At 38.9% G+C, this 26610-nt stretch overlaps 1 protein-coding gene across 3 annotated transcripts; it reads left to right on the forward strand.

Moving 5' to 3' along the window:
• Positions 1 to 9387: 9387 nt before the first annotated feature.
• On the forward strand, positions 9388 to 21175 carry LOC115220368 (zinc finger protein Xfin-like). 3 transcript variants are annotated; one of them, XM_036509907.1, is made up of 4 exons: positions 9388 to 9542; positions 13685 to 13699; positions 13803 to 20534; positions 20710 to 21175. In XM_036509907.1, the coding sequence occupies exon 3, from the start codon at positions 14146 to 14148 to the stop codon at positions 20497 to 20499; it is 6354 nt and encodes a 2117-aa protein (XP_036365800.1). In that variant the 5' UTR covers positions 9388 to 9542; positions 13685 to 13699; positions 13803 to 14145; the 3' UTR covers positions 20500 to 20534; positions 20710 to 21175. The 3 variants fall into 3 exon arrangements, 2 of the variants coding, with proteins under 2 accessions (XP_036365800.1, XP_036365801.1); XR_005002453.1 differs by having other exon boundaries at positions 13685 to 20565; positions 20722 to 21175; XM_036509908.1 differs by lacking the exons at positions 9388 to 9542; positions 13685 to 13699 and adding an exon at positions 10025 to 10041 and having other exon boundaries at positions 14057 to 20534.
• The last annotated feature ends 5435 nt before the right edge of the window (positions 21176 to 26610 follow it).

The raw sequence follows: 26610 nt of genomic DNA on the forward strand, positions 1-26610 counted from the left end.
TCATTTGTTTATTGATTTATTCGGTCTGTAAGTTGTTTCGTCCATATTTAATCTTTGTTAGTAATTGTAATATAGGGGAGATAACTATCGATTTCTGTGTAATTCAGATTGCGCAATGAAAAACTCACACATACTCGCGCGCGCACACACACACACACATATCTATCTATCCATCCATCCACCCATCCATCCATCCATCCATCCATCCACCCACCCATCCATCCATCCATCCATCCATCCATCCATCCATCCACCCATCCATCCATTCATCCATCCACCCACCTACCCACCTGTCCGTCCGTCTATCTATCTATCTATCTATCTATCTATCTATCGATCTATCTATCTATCTATCTATCTATCTATCTATCTATCTATCTATCTATCTATCTATCTATCTATCTATCTATCTATCTATACAAAGTCATCAACAAGAAAACAAGACGACCAGAAAATGCACCGCAGGAAAAAATTGAAAAATGCCTTCGTCCTGCATGGGACTCTAAGGAGTATATCAGTTGGGTAAATAAATTTGGTACAGTCCAAGTACGTTTTTTCAACGAAAATTTAGCAAAACGATTTTCCACATTGGAGCTGCATTCAGACGACTTGGTAATGATACCAATCTATTTAAACCAGAGAGTGACAAAAGACCAAATAAAAAAATGTACCACATGAAGTCGAAATACAATGGTTAGTCTCTGCCATCTGCTTTGAAATGGCAGAGACAAACATCCTTGAAATCGCTGTTCTAGGACAGAAAGACTGGGTGGGAAAATCAATCCAATTCCTTCTTCAGTTGGATGAAACAACAAGAGAAAAGATACCCACCACTATAGAACTGCCAGAAGGCTACAAACTTTATGTAGTGGTAGAGGGCAGGCGACCACGTTGCTATTTGTGTGGAAGCGAAACACACTTGAAAAAGACGTGCCCAACCACTGCACACCAAGAGCGACAACAACCACTACCACAACCAAAGCACTCCGAGAAAAAATCTCTACTACCCACACCACCATCAACACAAAAGACGACAAGAGAAGCACACCAAGCTAATCCGTCAACAGCCAAAAAATACTCAACACCTGAGAAAATATCAACACCACCAACAACAGCAAGAACCAAAGGAACAGAAAAACAAAGAAAATATACAAAAACTGATTCCCCATCCCTTATACCGCACTCACCACACACAAACACTCAACAACCAACAGCCACGAAAACAACAGCACAACCACTTACACAGACATACATAGAAGCCTACAACATACCCCTACCCCCTACTGATTCCTCAGAAAATTCGTCGGAAGACGAAACCAGTGAGGAATGGCAAATAGCTAGAAAAGGAAGGAAAATAAAGAGCAGAAACGCAACCAAATCAAATGCAAACACAAACAAAGCAGGGGGAAATACATCTCCCGAACACATTTCAAAACCCAACACAAACAACAGCCACACCAACACCACAAAAATATATACAGCAAACATGCTTACAGCTATAGACACCAAAAACACAAATTTGATGAATACATCAAATCAAAAACAAACATAACAGAAGATGACATAAAAACAACAATCCCCCATACACAACACCACCAGACCACATCAAAATATTACACATCTCCAGAAGTCTGCACCACACACTCAAAGGCATTTTCCCCAGTGCGGTTGGTAAATGCCAAAAATATCTCACAAAGAAACTTTACTGGGATCTCCTCGAGGACAAACCAAAGGAAGAGAAAGCAAAAACTTTCGAGCAGTAAGTAACCCTCTGTTCCTTTCACTTGTATTCTAATTCATTAGGATTATGATCAAGATTGGTTGTGTAAATGCGCGTGGCTTGGGGTCCCCTTGGAAACAAGGGTACCTCTTAAATGACATAAAGTCACACAAGTTAGAAATCATAGCCATAAGTGAGACTAGACTCCACAATCCGCGGGCCCTAAAGACCATGTTTGGCGGACAGTTCAACGTTTATTTTCCCCCCTGTCTGCCAAGAATGGGCAGTAGTGGCACCGCGGTACTTTTTCGCAAGAGTCTGGATCTCAAAGTAAAGACAATATTCGTAGACCCGGAGGGTAGACTGGTCGTCCTGGATGTCGACGGCAGCAATGGGTGCGCTTTTCGACTCGTATCAGTCTACGCACCGCCCTTAACAGGTCGGGCGGACTTCTTTCAACGTCTAGAAGTATTCTTGGGAACGTCTCGTCCTTTACTCTTAGTGGAGGATTGGAATGCTACCTTGGACACGCATGTAGACTACGTGGGCAGAGATAGGAATAGACGGGGATGCAAATGCCTCAGAGACCTGTTCAGACGCTTTCAACTGTCTGACAAGTTCCGACTAGACCATCCGAATACGCCAACGTGGACATGGAACAACCGCATCGGGTCGTCGAGATCGTATCTAGATAGGATACTGTGTAGGACAGTAGATAGAGATAGCATAGGATGTCCACAATTCCACATAGTCAGCTACACGGATCACAAACTTGTGACATGTACGCTAGACTTAGGTAAGACACTTAGGCAGGGTCCCGGATACTGGAAACTAAACGCGTCTTTCCCATCGAGACGGGTTTTCAGAGACCGGATTAGCACACTAGTAAAGAGGGCTTTGACGGGGGCCGTCAACAACAAATGGTGGTTTGCCCTCAAGAGAGCAAAAAAGCAGAAGCGAATAGGTACAGCAAAGCACTAGCCATCGATAGAAATAGAGTAGAGGGTGGGCTAGTTAAGAAGCTAGAAGAGGCAATTAGAAGCGGCATCGCATCCGACGTTTTGGCGGCGAGGTTGGCCCTCGACCGACACTTCAACGCCAAACACGAAGGGTGTGCTGTCAGAGCTAGGATGCGTACTCTAAGGAACGAAGGTGTTGGAGCCGCGGGAGAGGCCCGGGTGGCAGAGGCGCAACAGGGCAACAAATCCACCATTCGGTCTCCGGTAGATGAACAGGGGCACGAATTGCTCGAGCCAAGTAAAATGTGTGAGGCCTTTCAACAGCATTTTGCCCGACTGTTCGGGACGAGTGGCGGGCAAGAACGTAGGGTGGACTTCAGTGCCTACCTACACAGCCTACCACGACTCTCGACAAGTGAGGCAGGGTGCTGCGAAGGTGCCATCACGGCGGCGGAATTGCAGGACGCGATGGCAGAATGCTCGAGGGACAAATCGCCGGTTTTGGATGGTCTACCCTACGAGCTTTACAGTTGTATGCCAGACTTGTTTGGAGACGTCTTGGCGGGAGCATTCCTGGTTTCGTGATCCGAGGAGCCGTAACACTGCTGAAGAAAGATCTAAACAAGGGAAATGAAATAGATAACTTTAGGCCCATCACTCTGCTTAATGCAGACTTGAAAATTTTGGCCAAGGTGTTAGCCAAGAGGTTGGCGCTTGTCATCGAGAAACTGGTCGACAAGGCGCAAACGTGCGCCGTGCCGGGCCGGACCATCCATGACAACCTCCACCTGATGCGCTACATCATAGACAGGGTAGTTAACGAACCTGGCATGGGTGGGGCGGTGATCAATTTGGATCAATCGAAAGCTTTCGATAGGGTAGACCATCGATACTTGGAGGCTGTCCTCAGAGCGGCTGGCTTCGGTCCCGTCTTCCGCGGCTGGATAGCCGCTTTGTACAGAGGCATCCGTTCGGTAATTCGCGTAAATGGACATCTATCGAGACCTTTCGACATCGCACGTTCGGTCCGTCAGGGATGCCCCCTCTCGTCGCTTCTATACGTATTGACTCTCGCATAACGATCTGAAATACGATTAATGAACAACGAGCATACTACGCACGCATATCAGTCACCGGGAGCCCATTCGCCTAGTGAAGCGACATACGAACAACGAACAACGTACAAGCATGTGTGATGTGGGAGTATAAACGAACGGTTCCATACAAGAAAATGTATAGTGTACGGCTTTTCTGAAGGAAGTTACATTCAACCAGCGAATCTGAAATTTGAACAACCACGAGTAAATTACACACGTATATCAATGACTGGGCGTGCTGCACAAACGCTTCGTTTATTTTCACGTATTCATTTCATGTGCCTTATAAATTTTCATATTCTCTACAGAAAATAATATATTTTTTATATATTTTTGGTTAATAATTATTCCCGGTCACCAAAACAAAAGCAAAACAAGTGTAATTGGTTTATAAATAATATGTGCATTAAACAAATATGAAAACAAAAATTTGCTCCAACGAACCGGGGGTGGGGAAAGGACTTTCGGAAAATTCACGAGATCCGATTTTTTGCCCTCTTAACTTTTAGGGAAATGGATATCTTTTCATGAAATTGTATATAAATACCTTTCAAACGGCACAGATTACGATTATAAAGAAATTTGTGGGGAAAATTTTTTCCGAGGGTGTGAGAAAACTTTCGACGAGAAAGAAATTCATAAATTATATTTTTGCTTGAGTGTAATGGAAATAAGTTTTTTTTTTCTTTTAAAGTTTTAGGTTCATTTATTTTTCGTTTGAGTAATCGAAAAAGGTTTTAAAAAAGACCCCATGTATCATGGTAAGAGAAACGAATTCATTAATACGGTGTTGAATATGATTTCACTATGGAAAAAAGGTTAAGGGCGATTTAACTATTGTTTTTAGCACATCTCCACCGTTGGGATCTTTTTAAAACTTTTTTTTCCATTACTCAAGCAAAAAAAAAAAAATGATAATAATAATTAGTGAATTTCTTTCTGTTCGAAAGTCCTCTCCCCACCCCTCGGAAAAAATTTCCCTACAAATTTCTTTATAATCGTAAGCTATGCCGTTTGAAAGGTATTTATATATAGGCGCAGGAGTGGCTGTGTGGTAAGTAGCTTGCTTACCAACCACATGGTTCTGGGCTCATTTCCACTGCGTGGCACCTTGGGCAAGTGTCTTCTACTATAGCCTCGGGCTGAGTGGATTTGGTAGACGGAAACTGAAAGAAGCCCGTCGCTACATATATATATATATATATATATATATATATATATATATATATATATATATATATAATGTGTGTGTGGTGTGTGTGTGTGTGTGTGTGTGTGATGTGGTGTGTGTGTGTATGTTTGTGTGTCTGTGTTTGTCCCTCCCCCAACATCACTTGACAACCGATGCTGGTGTGTTTACGTCCCCGTAACTTAGCGGCAAAAGGAGACCGATAGAATAAGTACAAAGACTAAGTCCTGGGGTCGATTTGCTCGACTAAAGGCGGTGCTCCAGCATGGCCGCAGTCAAACGACTGAAACAAGTAAAAGAGTGAAAAAAAGAGTAAAGAGTCTATAAAATTTCGTTGAAAGATATCCATTTTCCTAAAAGTCATGAGGGGAAAAAATCGGATCTTGTGAATTTTCCGAAAGTCCTCCCTCCACCCCCATCCCCGGTTCGCTGGAGCAAATTTTTCTTTTCAAACTCTTCGTTTGATACACATTTTTTAAAACATCCATTACACTTGTCTTCCTTTTGTTTTGGTGTTAAAGTAAACATTAACCATATTTTGTTTGCAAAATAACATAATCACGGATGAACAGAAGCAAAACAAAGCGAAGCGCGCGCGACACATACACATACACACACACGCACACGCACACACACACGCACACACAACACACACACACACACACACACACACACACACACACACGCTTGTGTCTCTTTTATCTTTTGTTTCGGCCCTATACTGGAGCACTGCTTTTGAGGGTTTAGTTGAAAAAAAATCGACCCCAGTATTTTTTATTGTTTTAAGTCAGGTACTTATTCTATCGGGTTTTTTTGTCGTTCCGCTAAGTTACGGAGACGTAAACAAATCCTCATCGGCTGTGAAGTTGAGGAGAGAAACACGAACACAAAGACACACACACACACCACACACACACACACACACACACACACACACACACGCTTGTGTCTCTTTTATCTTTTGTTTCGGCCCTATACTGGAGCACTGCTTTTGAGGGTTTAGTTGAAAAAAAATCGACCCCAGTATTTTTTATTGTTTTAAGTCAGGTACTTATTCTATCGGTTTTTTTTGTCGTTCCGCTAAGTTACGGAGACGTAAACAAATCCTCATCGGCTGTGAAGTTGAGGGAGAGAAACACGAACACAAAGACACACACACCACACACACACACATACATACATACATACACACATACATACATACATACATACATACATACATACACACATACATACATACATTCATATAAACACACACACATACATACACACATACATACACACATACATACATACACACATACATAATACACACATACATATATACATACACACATACATATATACATACACACATACACACATACATACATACACACATACATACACACATACACACATACATACATACATACATACATACATACATACATACATACATACATACATACACACATACATACATACACACGCTCATACATACATACATACATACATACATACACACATACATACATACACACATACATACACACGCGCATACATACATACATACATACATACATACATACATACTACATACACACGCGCATACATACATACATACATACATACATACATACATACATACATACATACACACGCGCATACATACATACACATACATACATACATACATACATACATACATACATAATTTTTATAGGAAGTCTTCTATGAATATATTTAAGGAGTTACATCTCTTATTCCTAATTGATGCTTTGTTTCAATAAATATTTTGAAAATCCTGTGAAATTCCTGATACAGTAACCTCGACAGCTTACTAAGCCTGACAAACCTTTGCACATAGAGCATAAACGAAACACCTTCCTAGTCTCTATATACTGGAAGGGGTTCCCATTAACAACTCCTCGGTAATTGCCCCAAAGCGTTAGCTGACAGCCTCTAGCGTCAGCGCCATGACCAGAAGCTCGGAGCAAATCCACTAAACATCACTTCGGCATGAAAACCACCCTCCTTTTCCAAAGCTGGAAAGAAGCTCTTTCGACAGAGAAGACCATGTCTGTTTTCCACAGACCAAGGTGGCAGCGAAGAGTGGATCTAGTAAAATCAACTAAAGTTTCCTGATCGGATCTTACGAATAACTCTCCGTCCAAACACGATCATCTCAAATTCCGTCAAGTAGGTGATCGGGAGGAAAGTGATTGTGTCCTGGTAAGAACCCAATGAAAAGTGTCACCAGAGAAAGCTTGCTAAATATCAGGAGTTGGTAGAGTAGCACAGAAGCCGAGATTAGTGGGCTCACAACGAACTAGCTTAAGTGGTTTGCCTGGGACTTCTGGGGTGCCCAGTCTGCAAAGCGCATAGAGAGAGCTTCGAATCATGAGACATTAGTTCCTTCATTGAAGTCGCAAAGAAAACAACATGTAACTCTGGATAAAGAGAACAAACCTGTAGTTTGTTGCAGCTGGAATGCAAGATGGGACGTCATTAAATTTGGTTGCATTATCTAGGCGAGAAGGTCTGATTTGAAAGATGTAAAAATCTCCTGCGTTCTCCGAAACATCACCAATAATCTCAGAGCATCTGTTGCCTAAATCTTTGGAGATTAACTAATGGAAACTGGAACAGACCAGGTAACGACCAAGAATTGTCTGATATCAACTGGAGAGTCAGGTGACACCACAGAAAGACAACCGGGGCAAGTTGGCTCCCATCCCGAATTGTAAAACTTAATCAATACTTCCAATTACACCTCATAAAACGTATCTCCAGAGGATCCAAGAAGTAGGGGTATGAGAGCTCCATCAGGACGGACTTGAAGATTTTCATCTATAAAGGTTCTGACATACACCAACGACAAAACGACAATGAATTCAAGATATATTCATTACGCGGCCTCTAATCCATCTGGCTAAAATAAGCAAAAATAACAAACTTAACTGAAAATAGTGTCCTTTGTAAAAAGTCTACAGCTGAAATAGTTGTTGAAAGTCTATGTGAAAGTCTTATGTCCGTGCAAAAGTTCATAGAAAATGCAGGATTTGTACGCTAGGACGAGACGAAAAGCGTGTGTTTTTCTCAAAAACGCTGAGAGTAATTGATGTTTTATATGACACATTCTACCAGTATCCGAAGTTTCAAATGTTACAAAAAATTATTTTTTAAATCTGTCGGTCAAAAGGTAAAGACCCTACATTTTACTTGTTTCGGTCACTAGTCTGCGGCCATGCTGGGGCACTGTCTTCAAGAATTTTAGTCAAAAATGAATCGACCCCAGTTCAAGTCTCTTTTGCTGAACCGCTAAGTTACGAGGACATAAACATACTAACGGTTGTGCAGTGGTGGGGAACAGACCACACACACACACACCACACACACACACACCACACACACCACACATATATATATATATATATATATATATATATATATATATATATATATACGCAGTGGGACTGAACCATGTGGTTGGCAAGCATGCTTCTTACCATACAACCACTTAAGCACTTTTGATCATAAACTCAGTTCAACAGAGTTGGCCTGGGGCTGAACAATATAACAACAGCATCTTCATCTGCTGCTGCTGATACTACTACTACTACTACTACTACTAAAAATGCCAAGATCACGAAAGGCTCGTCTCTGTTTTCTTCTAGCCGGCCATGTTCATAATTAGACACAAGGCCACAATGAGATATATAGGCGCAGGAGTGCCTGTGTGGTAAGTAGCTTGCTTACCAACCGCACGGTTCCGGGTTCAGTCCCACTGCGTGGCATCTTGGGCAAGTGTCTCCTGCTGTAGCCTCGGTCCGATCAAAGCCTTGTGAGTGGATTTGGTAGACGGAAACTGAAAGAAGCCCGTTGTATATATGTATATATATATATATGTGTGTGTGTGTGTTTGTGTGTCTGTGTGTCTCCCTCAACATTGCTTGACAACCGATGCAGGTGTGTTTAGGCTCCCGTAACTTAGCGGTTCGGCAAAAAGAGACAGATAGAATAAGTACTAGGCTTACAAAGAATAAGTCCTGGGGTCGATTGGCGGTGCTCCAGCATCGCCGCAGTCAAATGACTGAAACAAGTAAAAGAAAAAAATAAGGTGATCCTTCGGTATAAGTACCGTAAGTGGCTTTGTTTACATTTCTGAAGATAACAGAAACCCTTACTCTAACTCTAACCCTAACACAGACCCTAACCCTAACCCACCATATATATAAAGAAAAAACACTTTCTTGACATGTATCCGTTACTTCCGGTACTTATACCGAAGTTACGCCAAAAATAAATAAAAGAAAAAGGAATACGGAAGGCATCATCACGTCCGGTTCTTTAGCAATTCCGAAGATATTTTAAAAGGAATAATATTTCATGGTATACACTTTATGCTTCGACACCGCTTCGAGTACGCTCCAATGCGCACGCGTAATCACAATACTCGTAACGAAGTGAATCTGACATCGTTGTTGTTTATTATTTCAACAGATTCCTTAGCATTTCGACTCGAGATAGATTTTATCCATTTATCACAAACTCCCGGATGCAGAAGCCGAGTCTGATGCTGCTCTTTGCTTATTGTAAATATTCTTCCCTTTTTATACACTTTGTCTGTTTTCTTCTTCCTTTTATTCTCGGGTCCCTCTCTAACATCTTGCTTCGCCCCCTCCTTTAGTTTTCCTCTTTATTTCCACCCAGATTCGATGTCATTCAATATATGTGACGCCTAACCTCAGACTCTAGATTGATGGTCGCGTGTGTCTGTGTCGGGAGAAATAGAAAAACTTTCCCCAGCAACAACGGCCCCGTTCGAAATGTCCATCTTACTTTTTACTTCCTTTCACAGCCACCAACATATTCACGCATTTTACCCTTTTACACGTTTCAGTCATTTGACTGCGGCCATGATGGAGCACCGCCTTTAGTCGAAGAAATCGACCCCAGGATTCTTTATAAGCCTAGTGCTTATTCTATTGGTCTGTTTTGCCGAACCGCTAAGTTTCGAGGACGTAAACACACCAACATCGGTTGTCAAGCAATAGTAGGGAGACAAACGCACACACACATATACATACATACATACATACATATATATAATACAAATAAGAAAATGGAGAAACAAATTTGGTTTGTTTATCAACTTACAGATATTATAATGTTGGATTATTTATTCATTTTACATATCATCATCATCATCGTTTAACGTCCGCTTTCCATGCTAGCATGGGTTGGACGGTTCAACTGGGGTCTGGGGAGCCCGAAGGCTGCACCAGGCCAGTCAGATCTGGCAGTGTTTCTACAGGTGGATGCCCTTCCTAAATTCATGTCTTTACACCACCCTCATCACCTCCACAAATTCTATGCCCTAAATTTTTTGGTACTACTTAAATACAGAGGTCCCGACGCATCTCCGTAGCCCTAATCCTAGCTAACCCTAACACTAACCAACCCTAACCCTAACTAGTGTGGACTGTAAAAACATTGTTACGTAGATGCATCAGGACCTCTGTATTTAAGTAGTGCCAATTTTTTTACCATTACTCCTGTCTTACGAGGCGGGTGACCGTCCGTACGTCCACCCATCTTTTCCACCCACTATTCTTGTGAGGGTTGTGGAGTTCGTCATCTGGTACCTCTTCCATATGATTTACCAAAAGCAACCTTCTGGATTTTTGAGTGTGATCGACTGAGATTAAGGCTATTATTTACCCATCTTGTTCTTGGTCTACCACTAGGAGACAGATATAATGGTAAAACATTACAAAAGTATTCCGTACAAAAGAAATATATGTTAAAAGAAAATGTAATCAAAAGTGAAATACAAAGAAATTGGGTTAGCAGAATGATAGAATGGAAGTGTGCTGGGTTCATAACCCAGAGCTTTGATCGAAACTATGCTCTGCTAACTTTGTAGGTGCAAGAATAGCTCTTCGCGGCACCTTGGGCAATGTCTTTATGTCTTTCACTAATGTCCCGGTCTGACCAATGCCTTGCAAATAAATTTGGTTGAAGGAAATTGTATGCAAGCTCGCTGCATATATATATATATATATATATATATATATATATATATATATATATATATATATATATATATATATATATGTGTGTGTGTGTGTCGTGCACACCACTTGACAACCGGTGCTGGTTTGTTTACGTCCCCCGTAACTTACTGGTTCGGTAAGAGAGAGCGTTAGAATACGTAGCAGATTTTAAAAAAAAAAGATTATGTATTGGGGTCGATTTGTCCGACTAAACATTTCAAAGTGATGCCCCAGTATGGCTACCGTCAAGAAATAGACCAGACTAAAAATTTTAGATATTCTCTCTGAAGTATTATTTAACCATTTAACATTTAAACCGACCATATCAGGCCCAAATATTGTTTTCTCTTCAAACGAGCCAGATCTGGCCTCTCCCATATATTGTAATTCTAAAAATAAAGTCATATCATTGAAATCCCAAAGCTACAAGATAATATATGATAATGCAACACTTATTTATACACTGATCATATATTATCATATATTATCATATATTATCTTGTAGCTTTGGGATTTCAATGATATGACTTTATTTTTAGAATTACAATATACGGGAATTTGTGGAGGTGATGAGGGTGGTGTAAAGACATGAATTTAGGAAGGGCATCCAGCTGTAGAAACACTGCCAGATCTGACTGGCCTGGTGCAGCCTTCGGGCTCCCCAGACCACAGTTGAACCGTCCAACCCATGCTAGCATGGAAAGCGGAAGTTCTTCACCACCTCGTCCCAGGTTTTCCTGGGTCTACCTCTTCATTATTATGTATATATATATATATAATATATATAATATATATATATATATATATATATGTGTGTGTGTGTATAGTGTCAATGAATTTTATAACTGTTAGCTGCTTTTTTGTAGGTTTTTATATTACTATTTTTATTTGTGTTTATAACATTTTAAATCCAGGTTTTGAAACCTTAGAATTAAGGGTGGGTGTTATACATGAAAACTAGTTTGTAAAAATACTTGGAATTGTTTTTTTTTTAATGTATATATAACAAAAATGACTATTATCTTAGTACCAGCCTTTAGTGATACAGAGATATTTTTCTGAGATTTCTTTGCCCAAAATTAGCAATGTGCTTTATACTTGAGGGAAAATTATAGCTGAATAAACACAATATTTCAGGTTATTAAGTTTACAATTTTGCTTCCACAGTTTTTGTCATAATGTCATGCAGACAGACATTGCACATACATAAAGAACTAGGCCAACCATTATTCATCTTTGTATATGATTTGCAAGGACAACTAGAAGTTCCTTCAAGGTAGCCTACTATGGGCAACAGATCAAATTTGTGGCTGGTACAAAGTTCCAGCCAGACATAGGGTGACTTGATGGTGGGTCATTGAAGAAAACGGTGCCATAAGAGCAAAGAAACAGGCATAGAGGAACTGGGGCAACTGAGAACTATACTAGGTTGCTAGAAGAGAAGCTAGGTGGCAGGTATATTTCACTTGGGGAAAAGCAAAACGGAAGAAATTTGTCAATGTTCTGTGGTGTAAGAACTAGAGGCATGAGATCTTCTGGATAGTAAGACAGCATACAAAGAAAATCATGATGTTGTAGATGAGAGGTGTGCTTGAATGGATGATGGTACTCTGGGGGAAAAAAAAGAGGTGGCATGAAAGTGTCACTATGAAAGGCTTTTAAATGTGGAGAATGCATGGGAAAATGAAAGTGTTCCTAATGTGGACCCAATAGAGAGACCAAATATCCGAGTAGACAGCTGCATTGTAGATAAGGCAATTAAGGATACAAAGATCAGGAATTACCACCAGGACACTTAAGATATCTGGCAGGGTGGGATATGGCCTGATTACTTGTACAGTTGATAAAGTCATCCAGAAGGAGTTATATTCAATGACTGATGTAGCAGCATCATAGTCAGCTGCTACGTGGGTAAAGGAGATGTCTTGGACAAAAGTAGTTACAGTGATATCACAGTGTTGTGTGAAGCTCTACTGCCTGCTTTGGTGTGGTTTGTATGGTTGGACACCTTTCCTAATGTCTGCTGCTTTATGAAGTGTACTAGATGCTTGTTATGTGTCCCCAGCAGCAGTGAGGTCACCGAGTATCTTGCATAGACAAGGACCTCTTAACTGAGTAGGGGAGTAGTATTGGGGGAGATGGCTTTGTGCCAGGTTATGAGAAGTTTGTGTATGAATAGAGGGACAGAAATAGGTGTCTGGTAATAGAGGAGATACAGAGCTAGCTCAGTTGGAGAGAGAGAGAGAGAGATCTTGGTGAAGATGTAATGGGGCATGCAGCCAAGTGACAGGGAGGTGTATAAAGTGAAGCAGACCAGGGATTGGATCTGGATAGAGTGTGTGGGTAGGTAAATTTCCGAGATTGCGAAAGGTGACTGAAAGGCAGGAGTAGGGGTTAGGGTGAGAAGATGTAGTGAGTGGATACAGGTAGGCAGAGGGTGTGGGTGTTTGGTGGATATGTTGAAGGGAAGAGATTCAACAGAGGCATGTAATGTGCAGGTAGAATATTCAGGCTGGATACAGCCAGTTTAAGTGCTAAAGGGTTAAAAATATTATCATTTGGGAGAGCAATGACCAAACAGGATTTATATTCTTGATTCTTGTATTTATATTCTGCTGCATCACGATATCCAAAGTTTTTTATAACTCAATTAAAAAATCTTTATTCTTTTTTTGTAGGATGATTGGTAGAAGGTTAACGACTTATTGACCATGACTCAGTGGATGTGTGAAATCTTTGAGTAGGAAACAAGAACTACAGTACAATAAATGGAATGAATTGAATGATCAATAAAAGGGAAGTTCTGGTTGAAATGCAGTATTAATAAGGAAAGAAAATGATATTTAAACACCAGACAATTTAATTGATGAATGCATTGCACAGCTTATAGTAGCAAGCATAATCTGTTTTACTGAATGTTTACTGATTTGGAGAAATTCATTTGATTTATTGTTGTCCAATGGTGAACACTCATCATCCACAATCGCAATGATAGGAAGAGCCGACATCGAAGGATCCAAAAGTGACGTTGTTGCAAACAACATATATACACACATATACATGCAACACCCATATATTGATTTTGAATTGGCATCATTAAGTATGAATTAAAACATAACCTTAAGTTTATCGTTCTTTAATGTCTGGGAAATATTCTAATAAGGATATTTTTCAGAATGCTTCTAGTCCTGATGAAATGTTTTCTAAATGCAACATGGCTTCTTCCGATGCGGTTGACTTAATTGCTGATGTAAGCAATCAGACATTTCAGTCTGAAAAACCTTATAAGTGTAGCTACTGTAAAAAATCTTTTACTCAATCTGGCCATTTGACCACACATGTTCGTACACACACAGGAGACCGGCCATTCCAGTGTCCTTACTGCCCAAAAGCTTTCACTGACCGAGGCAATCTTAACACGCATATTCGTACACATACAGGTGAGAAACCATTCAAATGTGAATTATGTGAGAAGGCTTTCACATTTCATATTCAATTGAGTCGTCACAAAAAAGTTTGCATGTCCAGGAATACAAATTCCACATCAAGTTTTCAGATGGATGAGAAGAACAATAATTATAACACCACCATCGCTGTTGCTAATCAATCTCAATTTAATAATTTTACATCTGATATCAGTCCTATGCAAAGTGCTCCTTTTAGTGAAAATAGCTTATATTCAGCAGCATCTAGTTTTATCTTAGGTGAGTGTTCTGATGATATGCAACAACCCAGTAATTTGTTTTTCAGTAAAAATGAAACAAACAGTACAATCTCCAGTTTTCATAATGAACCAGCATCATCAAATAACAGGTACAGTGATACAAAAGATTCCTCTTCCATTTGTGGCTCTTCGAAAGATCTACGTGAAATTTCTGCTGACGCAGTTGTGTCCAGTTGTGGTTTGTTAAATACAGAAACTTACGATTTGTATAAGTCTGAGGATGAATCCTTGCCATACACAAATGTCTCAAAACAGGAGAAACATAAATTCCAGCCCCAAACCAATAGTATATATGTAACTGCTAATATGACTAACGCTGGTTTTAATAGTCAACAGATTGAAGAAAGTGGAACTAGCTCCATACAGAAAAATGCTTGTCTCTCTGAAAATATCAAGTATGATAAAATTATTTATATTGATTCTGATTCACCTAATGGCACTTCTGAAGAAGTTAAATCCACTTTTGATGCTAACACAGCGCCAGAAAATGAAGTTCCTTCATCCAATCCTTCAGATCTTCTAAGTAGGAGCGACAAGACAACGACTGACATGAGGAACAAAGAGGATTTAATTAATAGCAACACAATTTCAAAGAAACCTGTCCATCGAAAATCTATTTTTTGTGATGTATGCAAAAAGACTTTCCATCATTCTTACCAGTTAGTAATACACTTGAATTCTCATAATTGCCAAAGAAATTTCGAGTGCAAATTTTGTGGCAAAACATTCCAGCAAGTTGCTCGTCTCAATTCTCATTTACACACACACACTGGCGCCAAACCTTATAAATGTTCATTTTGTGGTAAAGGGTTTGCTGATCGGAGCAACCTTAAGTCTCATCGTCGTCTTCACACAGGTGAAAAGCCATTTAAATGTACATTGTGTTTTCAAGAGTTCACATTTCACATCCAACTTAATCGCCACAAACGTAATTGCAAAGCAGCTGAGCCTGTTGTATTGGAGAGCAACACATCATTTAGTAGTTCTGATAATAATAATAATAATAATAATGATGTTGATACATTACTACCAACCATCTCAATGCCATCCCATGTTTACAACATTAACAATAGCGGTACCAGTTACAGTATCCAACTTAATCCAGATTTCATAAAAAACTGTGATAATTCCAAAACTCTTAATAGCTCAGTGAATTCTTCCTGTGAAGTAGATTCTACTTTAAATCAATCAGATTTGATAGAGTCTGGTAGCAAAGATAACATTGTTGATCTTACTGATGAAACACCGGATGATAGTACTGATGAGCAAAATATCTGTTTGAAACCCTGGAAAACTACTGATAGAAACCTTTTATCCAGGTTGTCTACATTCGATGGTAAACTTCAAGATAATACTTCTAACCAACAGATAGAGTTCCCATCAGAGTTTTCTAAAGACTGCTTAAGGCAATGTCACATTGACTTGTCTGAGGATTATGATAACGACCTGACGCCTACTACCAATTGCAATAGTAATACCTCTGACTATAGTTCTTTGTCTTCGGGATCAAAATCAGAGGAAGCTTTGTTAACTTGCCAATATTGTTACAAGTCATTTTCTAAGAAGGATGACTTAGACAAACATTGTAAGAAAAGCCATAACAAATTTCCTTTAGAAACCTTCAAAGTGAAAGCCAATTTGAGCAACATGAAAAAGCCTTATACTTGCAAATTTTGTCCCAAATCATTTCTACAGCCTAGTCATTTAAATGCCCATATTAGGACTCACACTGGAGATAAACCTTTCACTTGTCAGTTTTGTAATAAGGCTTTCTCCAATCAAAGCAATCTTAACACTCATATGAGGCTGCACACTAAAGTGAAACCCTTCAAATGCCTTAGCTGTAACCAGTCCTTTATGTTTCACATTCAGTTGCAACGGCATAAAATCAAATGCTTTGGCAACAAGAACCTCTCCATACAATATCCATCCAAAGAGAGAATATCAACTATTTCACTTATCTCTCAAGCAGACAAACTTTCCAGTTTTGAACAAAGTGGAACAGAATTAAGAAACAAAGAGTCAAGACACTTCATCTCATCCGTTAAAGATGTCAATGGTTCTTCAGACAGTTGTTATATGGAAAACCCTTCAAACGCTACATTATCTCTTCAGGTTAACACAGCCAACAAAACAGTAACGACAAATGATTGTGAAACACATTACGGCAATTCTTTGAGTCTTGGTGTAATGGAAGAGAATCAAGTGGAAGCTGCTGCTGATGTTGGTGAAACTAAAGAAAATGTAGCAGAAATCAAAGAAGAATGGAAAAAACACAATATGCCGATGAGAACTGAAATAAATCAGTCTGATACAGCTGATTCATTACCAAGAAGTAAGTCTACTACTGAAGAGTTAACGCTTACTGAAAAATCCATTGTAGAATCTACACCGATAGATGGGTCTTTAGAACTGCCTGATAAAAATCAAATTCCTTTGCAGTCGAATTTGCTGAGTTATCATCCTGGGAAAAAGTTATTTCGTTGTAAATATTGCAAAAGGAATTTTCTTGGACTTTATCTACTGTCGGTGCATCTGCGATCCCACAACTTCGCAACGAGTGAGAAAATGTTTGAATGTGCTTTATGTAAAAAGTCTTTTCAGAAGGCTGGCCAGCTTAATAGCCATGTACGTACGCACACGGGAGTCAAGCCATTTTTGTGTCAGTATTGTGGGAAAGCCTTTGCTGACCGTAGTAACTTGAATACTCACAGGAGAACTCACACTGGGGAAAAACCATTTAAATGTTTATTTTGTGGAAAGGCTTTTACATTTCATATCCAGCTTAGTAGACATAAAAGAGTCTGTAAGCCTTCAGCATTAGCACAGTTACATCATCAATATCAGAAACGAACTAATTCTTTGCAAATTCCTCTTCAAAATACTGTAGAACAAACTAATTTGGCAAATAATTCCAGTGTTTCAAAGAAACTTGGCCAATCTGGAGATATATTTTTCAGTGACAAAACAACTGATCACATACTCAACAGTAATGAAATCCATTTTGAGGATCCTTTATCAGTTCAGGTTTACAATAACCAAGCTGAATCAACAATGCCTTATAGTACCACTAGTCTACAGGAAGAAGCTGAATTACTGGATTGTAACAACAGAGCTGTTACTGGCAGAAAGTCAGACAATTTGCTCCTTCCAAGACCTGGTAACAGTTTAGAACAGGTTGAACAAAAGCCAAATTTTAATTATCAGGATGCATCCTCTAGAAAAGCTGTGGAATTAAAAGCTATCTCTACTCAACAGAACTTAACAGAAAATCAATGTAATCCAGATGTATATAGCAATAATGATCCAGAAAATGATATCATAAAATCATCCCGATTTTCTGAAGACCAAGATTCTATAAATAATTCTTTGTCAACTTTTGCATGTAACAAAATATCAGGGACCGCTAACAAAAACTATTGCAATGATAATGTTTCCCGAATGAGTTCCTTAACACAATCTGGAGAGGAAGCCAGTTCTTTTGTGAAACCAGGCATATTTTGCAATGATGATGACAATGTTGAAATGAGATCCAATGTCTCATCATACACTCAAAGAAGCAACGAGAGTTTGGCCGCAAATAGCAGTTTGTTTCCTTGTTGTTACTGTAGTAAGGTTTTCAAACTAGTGACTACACTAGCAGTTCATATCAGATTACATACAGGAAGTAAAGTATACGAGTGTGAATTTTGTGGTGAAACTTTTTACCGATTTACAGACTTAGCAGTTCACTTGAAGCTTCATCCCCAAGAAATATTGTTTCAGTGCGAATATTGTGATATGACGTTTTCACGTGATTGTCATTTGCGACTCCATGAAAAGAGCCACTTGTTAAAGGATGGAGTGCTTCAGGAGAGCCTAGCTCAGAAAACCTTGAAGCAGAAATTAAATAATGACAATAATTTCATTTGCCCTATATGTTATTGTATGTTTCCCAGCAGTTTTACTTTAGACAACCATTTAACGACTCACACAACTGGGAAATTATATCGGTGCCAAACATGCAAACAAGCTTTTACATTTCCTCAGCCTTTCAAAAGGCACATTCAAGAATGCCAACAATTATTGAAAGATCAAGAATCTACTTTTATCCTGGAGCCAATTTCAACCCAGAACTCTCAGCCATTTTCCTCCCAAAATGTCTTCAGAAAGGATTTGTTGGCTAATAAGACTTCTCGAGAACAGCCACAACCTGTTGGTTTATTTTCAAATACTGGAAGACTCTCCTCTTTAGCAATGGAATTATGGAAGCTGCCTCCCAATCTTGAGACCATAAACCAGCATAAAAAGCAATTCACAGACAATAACGGTTCAGTTCTCTTAGCTCCTTCAGAACTTGATGGTAATGAAAACTTAGTGTGTAATTATTGTGAACGTAAATTTTCTTCTTGCAAATCACTTAGTTTACATCTTAAAACGCATAATGCAAATTTTAGCACCAAGAAAGTGCATCGTTGTGAATTTTGTATGAAACTCTTTTTCCAGCAGTTGTTACTTGATAAACATAAAAGAACTCATCATAACCAAAAGTCGTATAATTTAAAGCGAGAAAGTCTTAAATGTCGATTCTGTGCAAAGACATTTCAACAGTCGAGCCACCTGAAAGCTCATATTCGACACCATACAGGTGACAAGCCTTTCAAGTGCCAATACTGTGGTAAAGCTTTCTCTGATCGCAGTAATTTGAATACTCACATCCGTACACACACAGGAGAAAAACCATTCAAATGTACCAAATGTAGGTGTGCATTTACATTTCACATCCAGTTGACACGGCATAAAAGAATTTGTCAGAACCCCAGAGATGAGGCAAACTCAGCTACAGTCTCTGGAGATAGACAACAACACGAGGAATCTAGATTATCTCAGGCAACAAATTCCTTTAACCATTGTTTCCCAGAATCAACATCAAGTTGTAGTATTCCTGATGTAGCAAACGAACATTCTGAAAATAGAAATCTTGAAAGTAATTTAAGAATTCCGTTGTCCCCTTTGTTTTTCAGTAGTAATATTTTAGAAGATAATAACTTAAATCAACCAAGAATTTTGACTTCATCCAATTCAACAGAGCAGCTTGCTTCAAAGCTACCAGAGACATCATCCAAATGTGATTCCAGATTATCTGACAGAGTTTCAACTACAAAAAGTAGCAGTCATTCTCCGACTAACCTTCATTCAAATCATTATAACACTGAAACCGATGTTTTGGATTGCAAACCTATCATTGAAGTAGATGCTAATATTTATTTGCAACCCACGGTCAGTATAAAATCTGAACCTTTTCCCCCAGATGAACAACTTTTAGTTTGTCCACCTGAGATCACTTCTAACATCTCTAACATACCATTTAATGTGAATACAGATAAAATGTTTAATGATACGAGAAATACTTCAGAGTTGGAGAAATTTCCAGATTGTGCTAAAGAAGAAGATTTGAAACCAGATATTGTATCGGTAGATTATGTTAAATGTCAAGAGGATGAGATTGGTAAAAGACAAATTTCTACAATGGATTCTGTTCAAGTGGAAGAAAATCCACTTTCAATAAATAATTCATTTTCAGACCCAAATCATTCCACATGCAGTAGTGCAGCTAATAAGTCTTTTGAACATGTGGAAGATGTTTCTAATACAAATGAGAATGAGAACTCTTCTGGTAAACCTCTTCACAGTTCTACTGCAGTTGATTGTCTATTTGGTAGTGATGTGACTATTCCAGATAAAGATAACACACATTCTTTGAAACCAAACCACTTAGATGAAACATAATTCACCATAAAACTCACTCTTCATAACCTAAAACAATGAAATTATATTCTGTTGTGTCTGGGGAGAGTCATTTTCTTTTAGTGCCTTTTTGTGGTGAGTGTGTTACATTATAAGGCACAAAAAGAAAATGACTCTCCCCAGACACAACAGAATATGCTTCAATACACAAACTCACATAAAGAATCTTGCAAACCAAATCCAAAAAACGAAATGAAATTATAGAAGACACAAAACTCAAACAACACCACACGACTGTTGTTTATGGTATTATTGAGTGTATTAAATTTTGTGTTGATTTTAGTTCTGCTGATATCACACTTCACGGATACAACCCATTTGTACGATTATAAGCAAAAACCGTCCAATCTTTTCAAAGTGTATCACTTTCTCTCTCTCTCTTTACAAAACAATCTTCATTACGAAATGTGAAGTGAGATCAAAACGTTCTGAGATAAAATTTATTGCAGAATGCTTCAAAAGCTTTTTCATCTTCTGTTCATTTTTATAATTTTCACACAATTTTTTTCATTTTTATACAAAGAAAAATAAACATATCAATATATCAATCAGTCACACATATTTTATACATTTATCAATTGTTTTTTTTTCCCCAGATTAAATTAGCACATAGACTTGTCTATGTATTACAATAAAGCTGAATTGAATTTTCATTTTACACTTAATAGATTTCTTTTATCTTTTATGTGTTTCAGTTATTGGACTATGACTATGCTGAGGCAGCATCTTGAAGAGTTTTTAGTTGAACAAATTGATCCCATTATTTACATTATTTACATTTGACGGATATTCGTCCTCATCTTGTTTATTGTTAACACAACGTTTCGGCTGATATACCCTCCAGCCTTCATCAGGTGTTTTGGGGAAATTTCGAACCTGGGTTCTCATTCCTAAAGTATTTTTCAATGTTATTATCATTATTCAGGTCACTGCTTGGAATCGAACTTGGAATCCTGGGGTCAGTAGCCTGTGCTCTTAACCACTATGCTATATGCCCGTGAGCATATGGTGTAGTGGTTAAGAGTGTGTGCTACTAACCCCAAGATTCCAAGTTCGATTCCAAGCAGTGACTTGAATAATAATAATGATAATATAATAACATTGAAAAGTACTTTAGGAATGAGAATACAGGTTCGAAATTCCCCCAAGACACCTGATGAATGCTGGAGGGTATATCAGCCGAAAAGTTGTGTGGACAAATATCTGTCAAATGTAAAAGTCTGGTACTTATTCTATTGGTCTCTTGCTGAACCATTAGATTACAAGAATGTAAACAAACCAACAACAGTTGTCAAGAAGTGATGTGTGGGTGTTTGTGTGAAAAATAGACACAAAGACACACCCACACATAAATAGTCATTATACATATGCCAGTTCTGACACTGTTATTCTCTGTATTGCTCAAGGGGAAAAATGAATTGCTACTGTCTCTAATGATTGGGTATCTGTCATTGACAAGACCAAGGAAGGTCAAAAATCACACGGTCTGGTGGTCTCAGCACTGGAGGTGGCAGAGATTTATCTCTCTGCTTGTGATATAAATGAGTGCATTTTGCACCAAAAACCAATATGGGAACGTTTTTTTCCTCGTGGTAACTATTGCAGTATAGTTAGTTCCAACAGAACATCCATGTTTAAGTGGGAATAAATATTAAAGAGTAAAGACACACTTCAGTCAGGAATTAAGAAACAAAGAGCCAAGATGATTCATCTCATCCATTAAAGATGTCAATGGTTCTTCAGACAGTTGTTATATGGAAAACCCTTCAAATGCTACATTATCTCTTCAGGTTAACACAGCCAACAAAACAGTAAAGACTAGCTCAATGTTGCACAGTGGAACTGAACCCAAAGCCACATGGTTGCAAAGTGAACGTCTTAACCACTTGGCCATGCCTGCACTTGGGGGAAGTTTTTCTGAGTAATGATGAACCAACAACTTCTATAATGATCCTATGATAGGAATGTATTATGTTCTACTGTCACACTGACCTATTACAGAACTTGATTTCCTTATGGTCTACAGACAAAAAGAACATAGTGCTTTGGGGTTAATCCAGTCCTGGATTTATTTACTATTATGGCTTACACTAAGTAACCCCCTTTGTTCAAGGCTGACTTGAGACTAAACAATAACGTAACTGAAGTGGAGTTTTCTTTCTCCGTTTTTTTTTCTTTTTAGGTTTTGCCTCTGCATTGGTTAGCAGTGATTGTTTGCAAGCAAAAATATGTGTCTTAATTGATATGATTGCAGTTTTCTTAGACTGAAAGTCTACCGATATCTTTGATGTTTTACTTGTTTCAATCATTTGACTAGGGTCACGTTGGGACACCACCTTGAAAAGGATGCAGTAATGTTAGTCATTATTTATAAATAAAATAAAACAAACAAATAAAAATATGATTTCTCTATGGCAAGAGTTTTACTGTATAATGAACATTTCCTATTCTGTTAATCACAGAAAAGTTATACTTGATACTATTAATAAAACGGTTTCTAAATTAGGAAAAAGGCCAGCAGTTTTGAAGGGAGGAAAATTAGTGAATACCATTGACCCCAGTACTTAACTGCTACCTTATTTTATCAACCCAAGGATAATGAAAGCCAAAATATACTTTTAAAGTGTAATATACCGACTAAATTGCCAAATATATGTGTTTATTTTTTCTGACCTATAGATTCTTACATGACTTGCACATATGTGACCAACCATAGGCTTGATTCCACGTAAAATCAACATTTTTCATCCGGTTTCATTCATGCTTGATAAATATATCACTTTTGTTCCGCAGAAGGTTCTACAGTCTTTAGATTTGCCATTTATGGAGTAATGGAACATCTAGGTTTAAAAGGTCAGAAAACTTACGATAGCAACTATTGTGGACAAGGGAGGTAACTCTTTGTGAAGTAATGGTTAGAAATTGATTATCTCCCTTACATGTGTGTGTGTGTGTGTGTGTGTGCATCGTCGTTCTCAGAGAAACATTTACAAACTCAGACTACGGTACAACGAACGCACCTGTTACCATGCGGCGTTCGATAAATTCCGTAAAAATTATTTATTTATTTATTTCTGCGGCTGGAAATGTACATTTCCTTTGATGTCAGCATATGTCGTGAAAGAGAGAAAAATGACAGGGACGTGTGTATGCGTTGATGAGGGAAGCGAGACAGAAAGTGTGTGTTTGCGAGAGAGAAGAAGGAAGTACTTCTTCCCGTCACCCCTCCCCCCCGTTTTCTCCCAAACTATTGTTTTGTATTTTTTTTTTTTCTCAAAACCCCCCACCTTTTCAGATACGGAATTTTGAAATTTTTGCACCCCCCCCCCCAGTTATTTCAAAATGCCGATTTTTGCCAATTTTCTTGCAGATTTGTATTCTTCAAGGATCTTTTCATTTTCGAAGCCAATTTTTTCAAATTTTTAACTACTGAACCAAACAATTTGAAACTTCGTATATTGGTAGAATGTGTCAAAAGTAAACTTAATTGTAAACTAGAAAGATCTGGGGTCCTGGCTTCGAAAATGAAAAGATCCTAGCTGAAAAGGGAGGGATTGTGTACAGAAAAAAAAAATAAATAAAAAGGGTTGTCTTTGGTGGGGTACAAAAGGAAGCGTTGCCGAGATGTTCTCTGTGTGTGTGTGTGTGAGGGAGAGAATAGCGTACATTTTTTTGTTGTTTCTCCTCACATCATTTTTGAATGAGTGTGTGAGTAACTGACTGAGAGAGAGAGAGAGAGAGAGAGAGAGAGGGTGTGTCGGAAAGGGAGGGAGAAAGTGAGTGTGTGTTTGACTGAAAGAGAGAGAGAGAGAGAGAGAGAGGGGTGTTGTCGGAAAGGGAGGGAGAAAGTGTGTATCACTGTGAGAGAGAGAGAGAGAGAGAGAGAGAGGGGTGTTGTCGGAAAGGGAGGGAGAAAGTGTGTATCACTGTGAAGAGAGAGAGAGAGAAGAGAGAGAGAGAGGGGTGTTGTCGGAAAGGGAGGGAGAAAGTGTGTATCACTGTGAGAGAGAGAGAGAGAGAGAGAGAGAGAGGGGTGTTGTCGGAAAGGGAGGGAGAAAGTGTGTATCACTGTGAGAGAGAGAGAGAGAGAGAGAGAGGGGGGTGTTGTCGGAAAGGGAGGGAGAAAGTGTGTATCACTGTGAGAGGAGAGAGAGAGAGAGAGAGGAGAGAGAGGGGGTGTTGTCGGAAAGGGAGGGAGAAAGTGTGTATCACTGTGAGAGAGAGAGAGAGAGAGAGAGAGAGAGAGGGGTGTTGTCGGAAAGGGAGGGAGAAAGTGTGTATCACTGTGAGAGAGAGAGAGAGAGAGAGAGAGAGAGAGAGAGAAGGTTCTTGCTCTGTATGTGTGTGTGAGAGGGGGGGAGAGTGTGTGCGAGACACCGTTTTTAAATTTGAAAATGCTCTTTCGCCTGAGAAACATGTATGCATGTGTATTTATGTATGTACGTGGCAGTTAATGGGTGTATGTATGTGTTTTTGTGTGCGTGTGTGACTGATCCTACCCATTTTAAACATACATGACAACACCTCCCTCCCCCTTTCTCTCTCTCTCTCTCTCAGTCAATCACTCACACTCTCACTCACTAAAAAAAAGATGTAAAAAAAAACTAAATAAATTTTTAAAAATTATGCTATCAAATTCCCCCCCCCTCTCTTTCCAACAATGCACACCTCTCTCTCTCTCTCAGTCAATCACTCACACTCTCACTCACTAAAAAAAAGATGTAAAAAAAAACTAAATAAATTTTTTTAAATTATGCTATCAATCCCCCCCCTCTCTCTCTTTCCAACAATGCACACCTCTCTCTCTCTCTCAGTCAATCACTCACACTCTCACTCACTAAAAAAAGATGTAAAAAAAAACTAAATAAATTTTTTTTAAATTATGCTATCAATCTCCCCCCTCTCTCTCTCTTCCAACAATGCACACCTCTCTCTCTCTCTCAGTCAATCACTCACACTCTCACTCACTAAAAAAAGATGTAAAAAAAAACTAAATAAATTTTTTTAAATTATGCTATCAATCTCCCCCCCCCTCTCTCTCTCTCCAGTCAATCACTCACTCGAAAAGGATGCAAGGAAAAATAAATTTAAAAAATGTAGTTTCTCTCTCTCCCTCACACGTGCACACACACACACACACACACACATCTCTCTCTTTCTCTCTCACTTTCTCTCTATCTTTCTCATTTTCTCTTTCTCACACACACAATACACACTTTCTGTCTTGCACCCGCCCCCCCCCATTAACACATACCCTTATCCCTGTCAATTTTCTCTCTCTTTCACTTTATCCTGACATCAAATGAAATGTACATTTCCACCCACAAAAATAAATTAAAAAAAACATTTTACGGATTTTTACCGAACGCTGTACCTTAACAACTTTTGGATTAGATGTGTTTGGTTTGACATTTTTGCGAGCCATGTCAAAAGATCGTCCAATTTCGTCCTCGGAGACATCTACACACACACTGGCAGAATCATCTTAGACGCACCTGGCAGAATCATCTTAGACGCACCTGGCAGAACTGAAAAAACATTCCTCTTGAATCTTATTCTTGCGAAATTGTGACATAATGGTGACCTTGCTATTGCTGTTGCTGCCCCAGCAATAGTCTTGACTCTTCTCGACGGCAGATGAACAGCACACTCTACCTTCAAATTGCCATTCAATGTGGCACATCAAGAAAACCCGACGTGCCACATAATGCATTCCTCAGACGAAGCAACAATTTTGAAAAAGTGCAAGCTCATTGTTTGGGATGAAGCAACTATGTTCCATAAATGTTCCCTAACAGCACTTCATTTTACAACGAGAGATCTTAGATCAAACAACAACATCCTTAGAGGCGTGACTCTACTTATTGCATGAGATCTTCGGCAAACTCTGTCTATTATACCCAAAGGAACACCCGCTGATGAACATCCCTTGAAAAGTCCCTCCTTTGGTCGCATATCCAATTGAAACAACTCACTATCAATATGAAATCACTCCTACAGACTGGTGAGCCTACAACCCAGTTTTTGGAAATACTCCTTAAAATTGGCAATGGGCAAATTACGTCCAATGATAATGGATACATTGACACTACC

The sequence above is a fragment of the Octopus sinensis genome, linkage group LG16 (assembly GCF_006345805.1).
Source record: "Octopus sinensis linkage group LG16, ASM634580v1, whole genome shotgun sequence".
Classification (NCBI taxonomy): domain Eukaryota; kingdom Metazoa; phylum Mollusca; class Cephalopoda; order Octopoda; family Octopodidae; genus Octopus; species Octopus sinensis.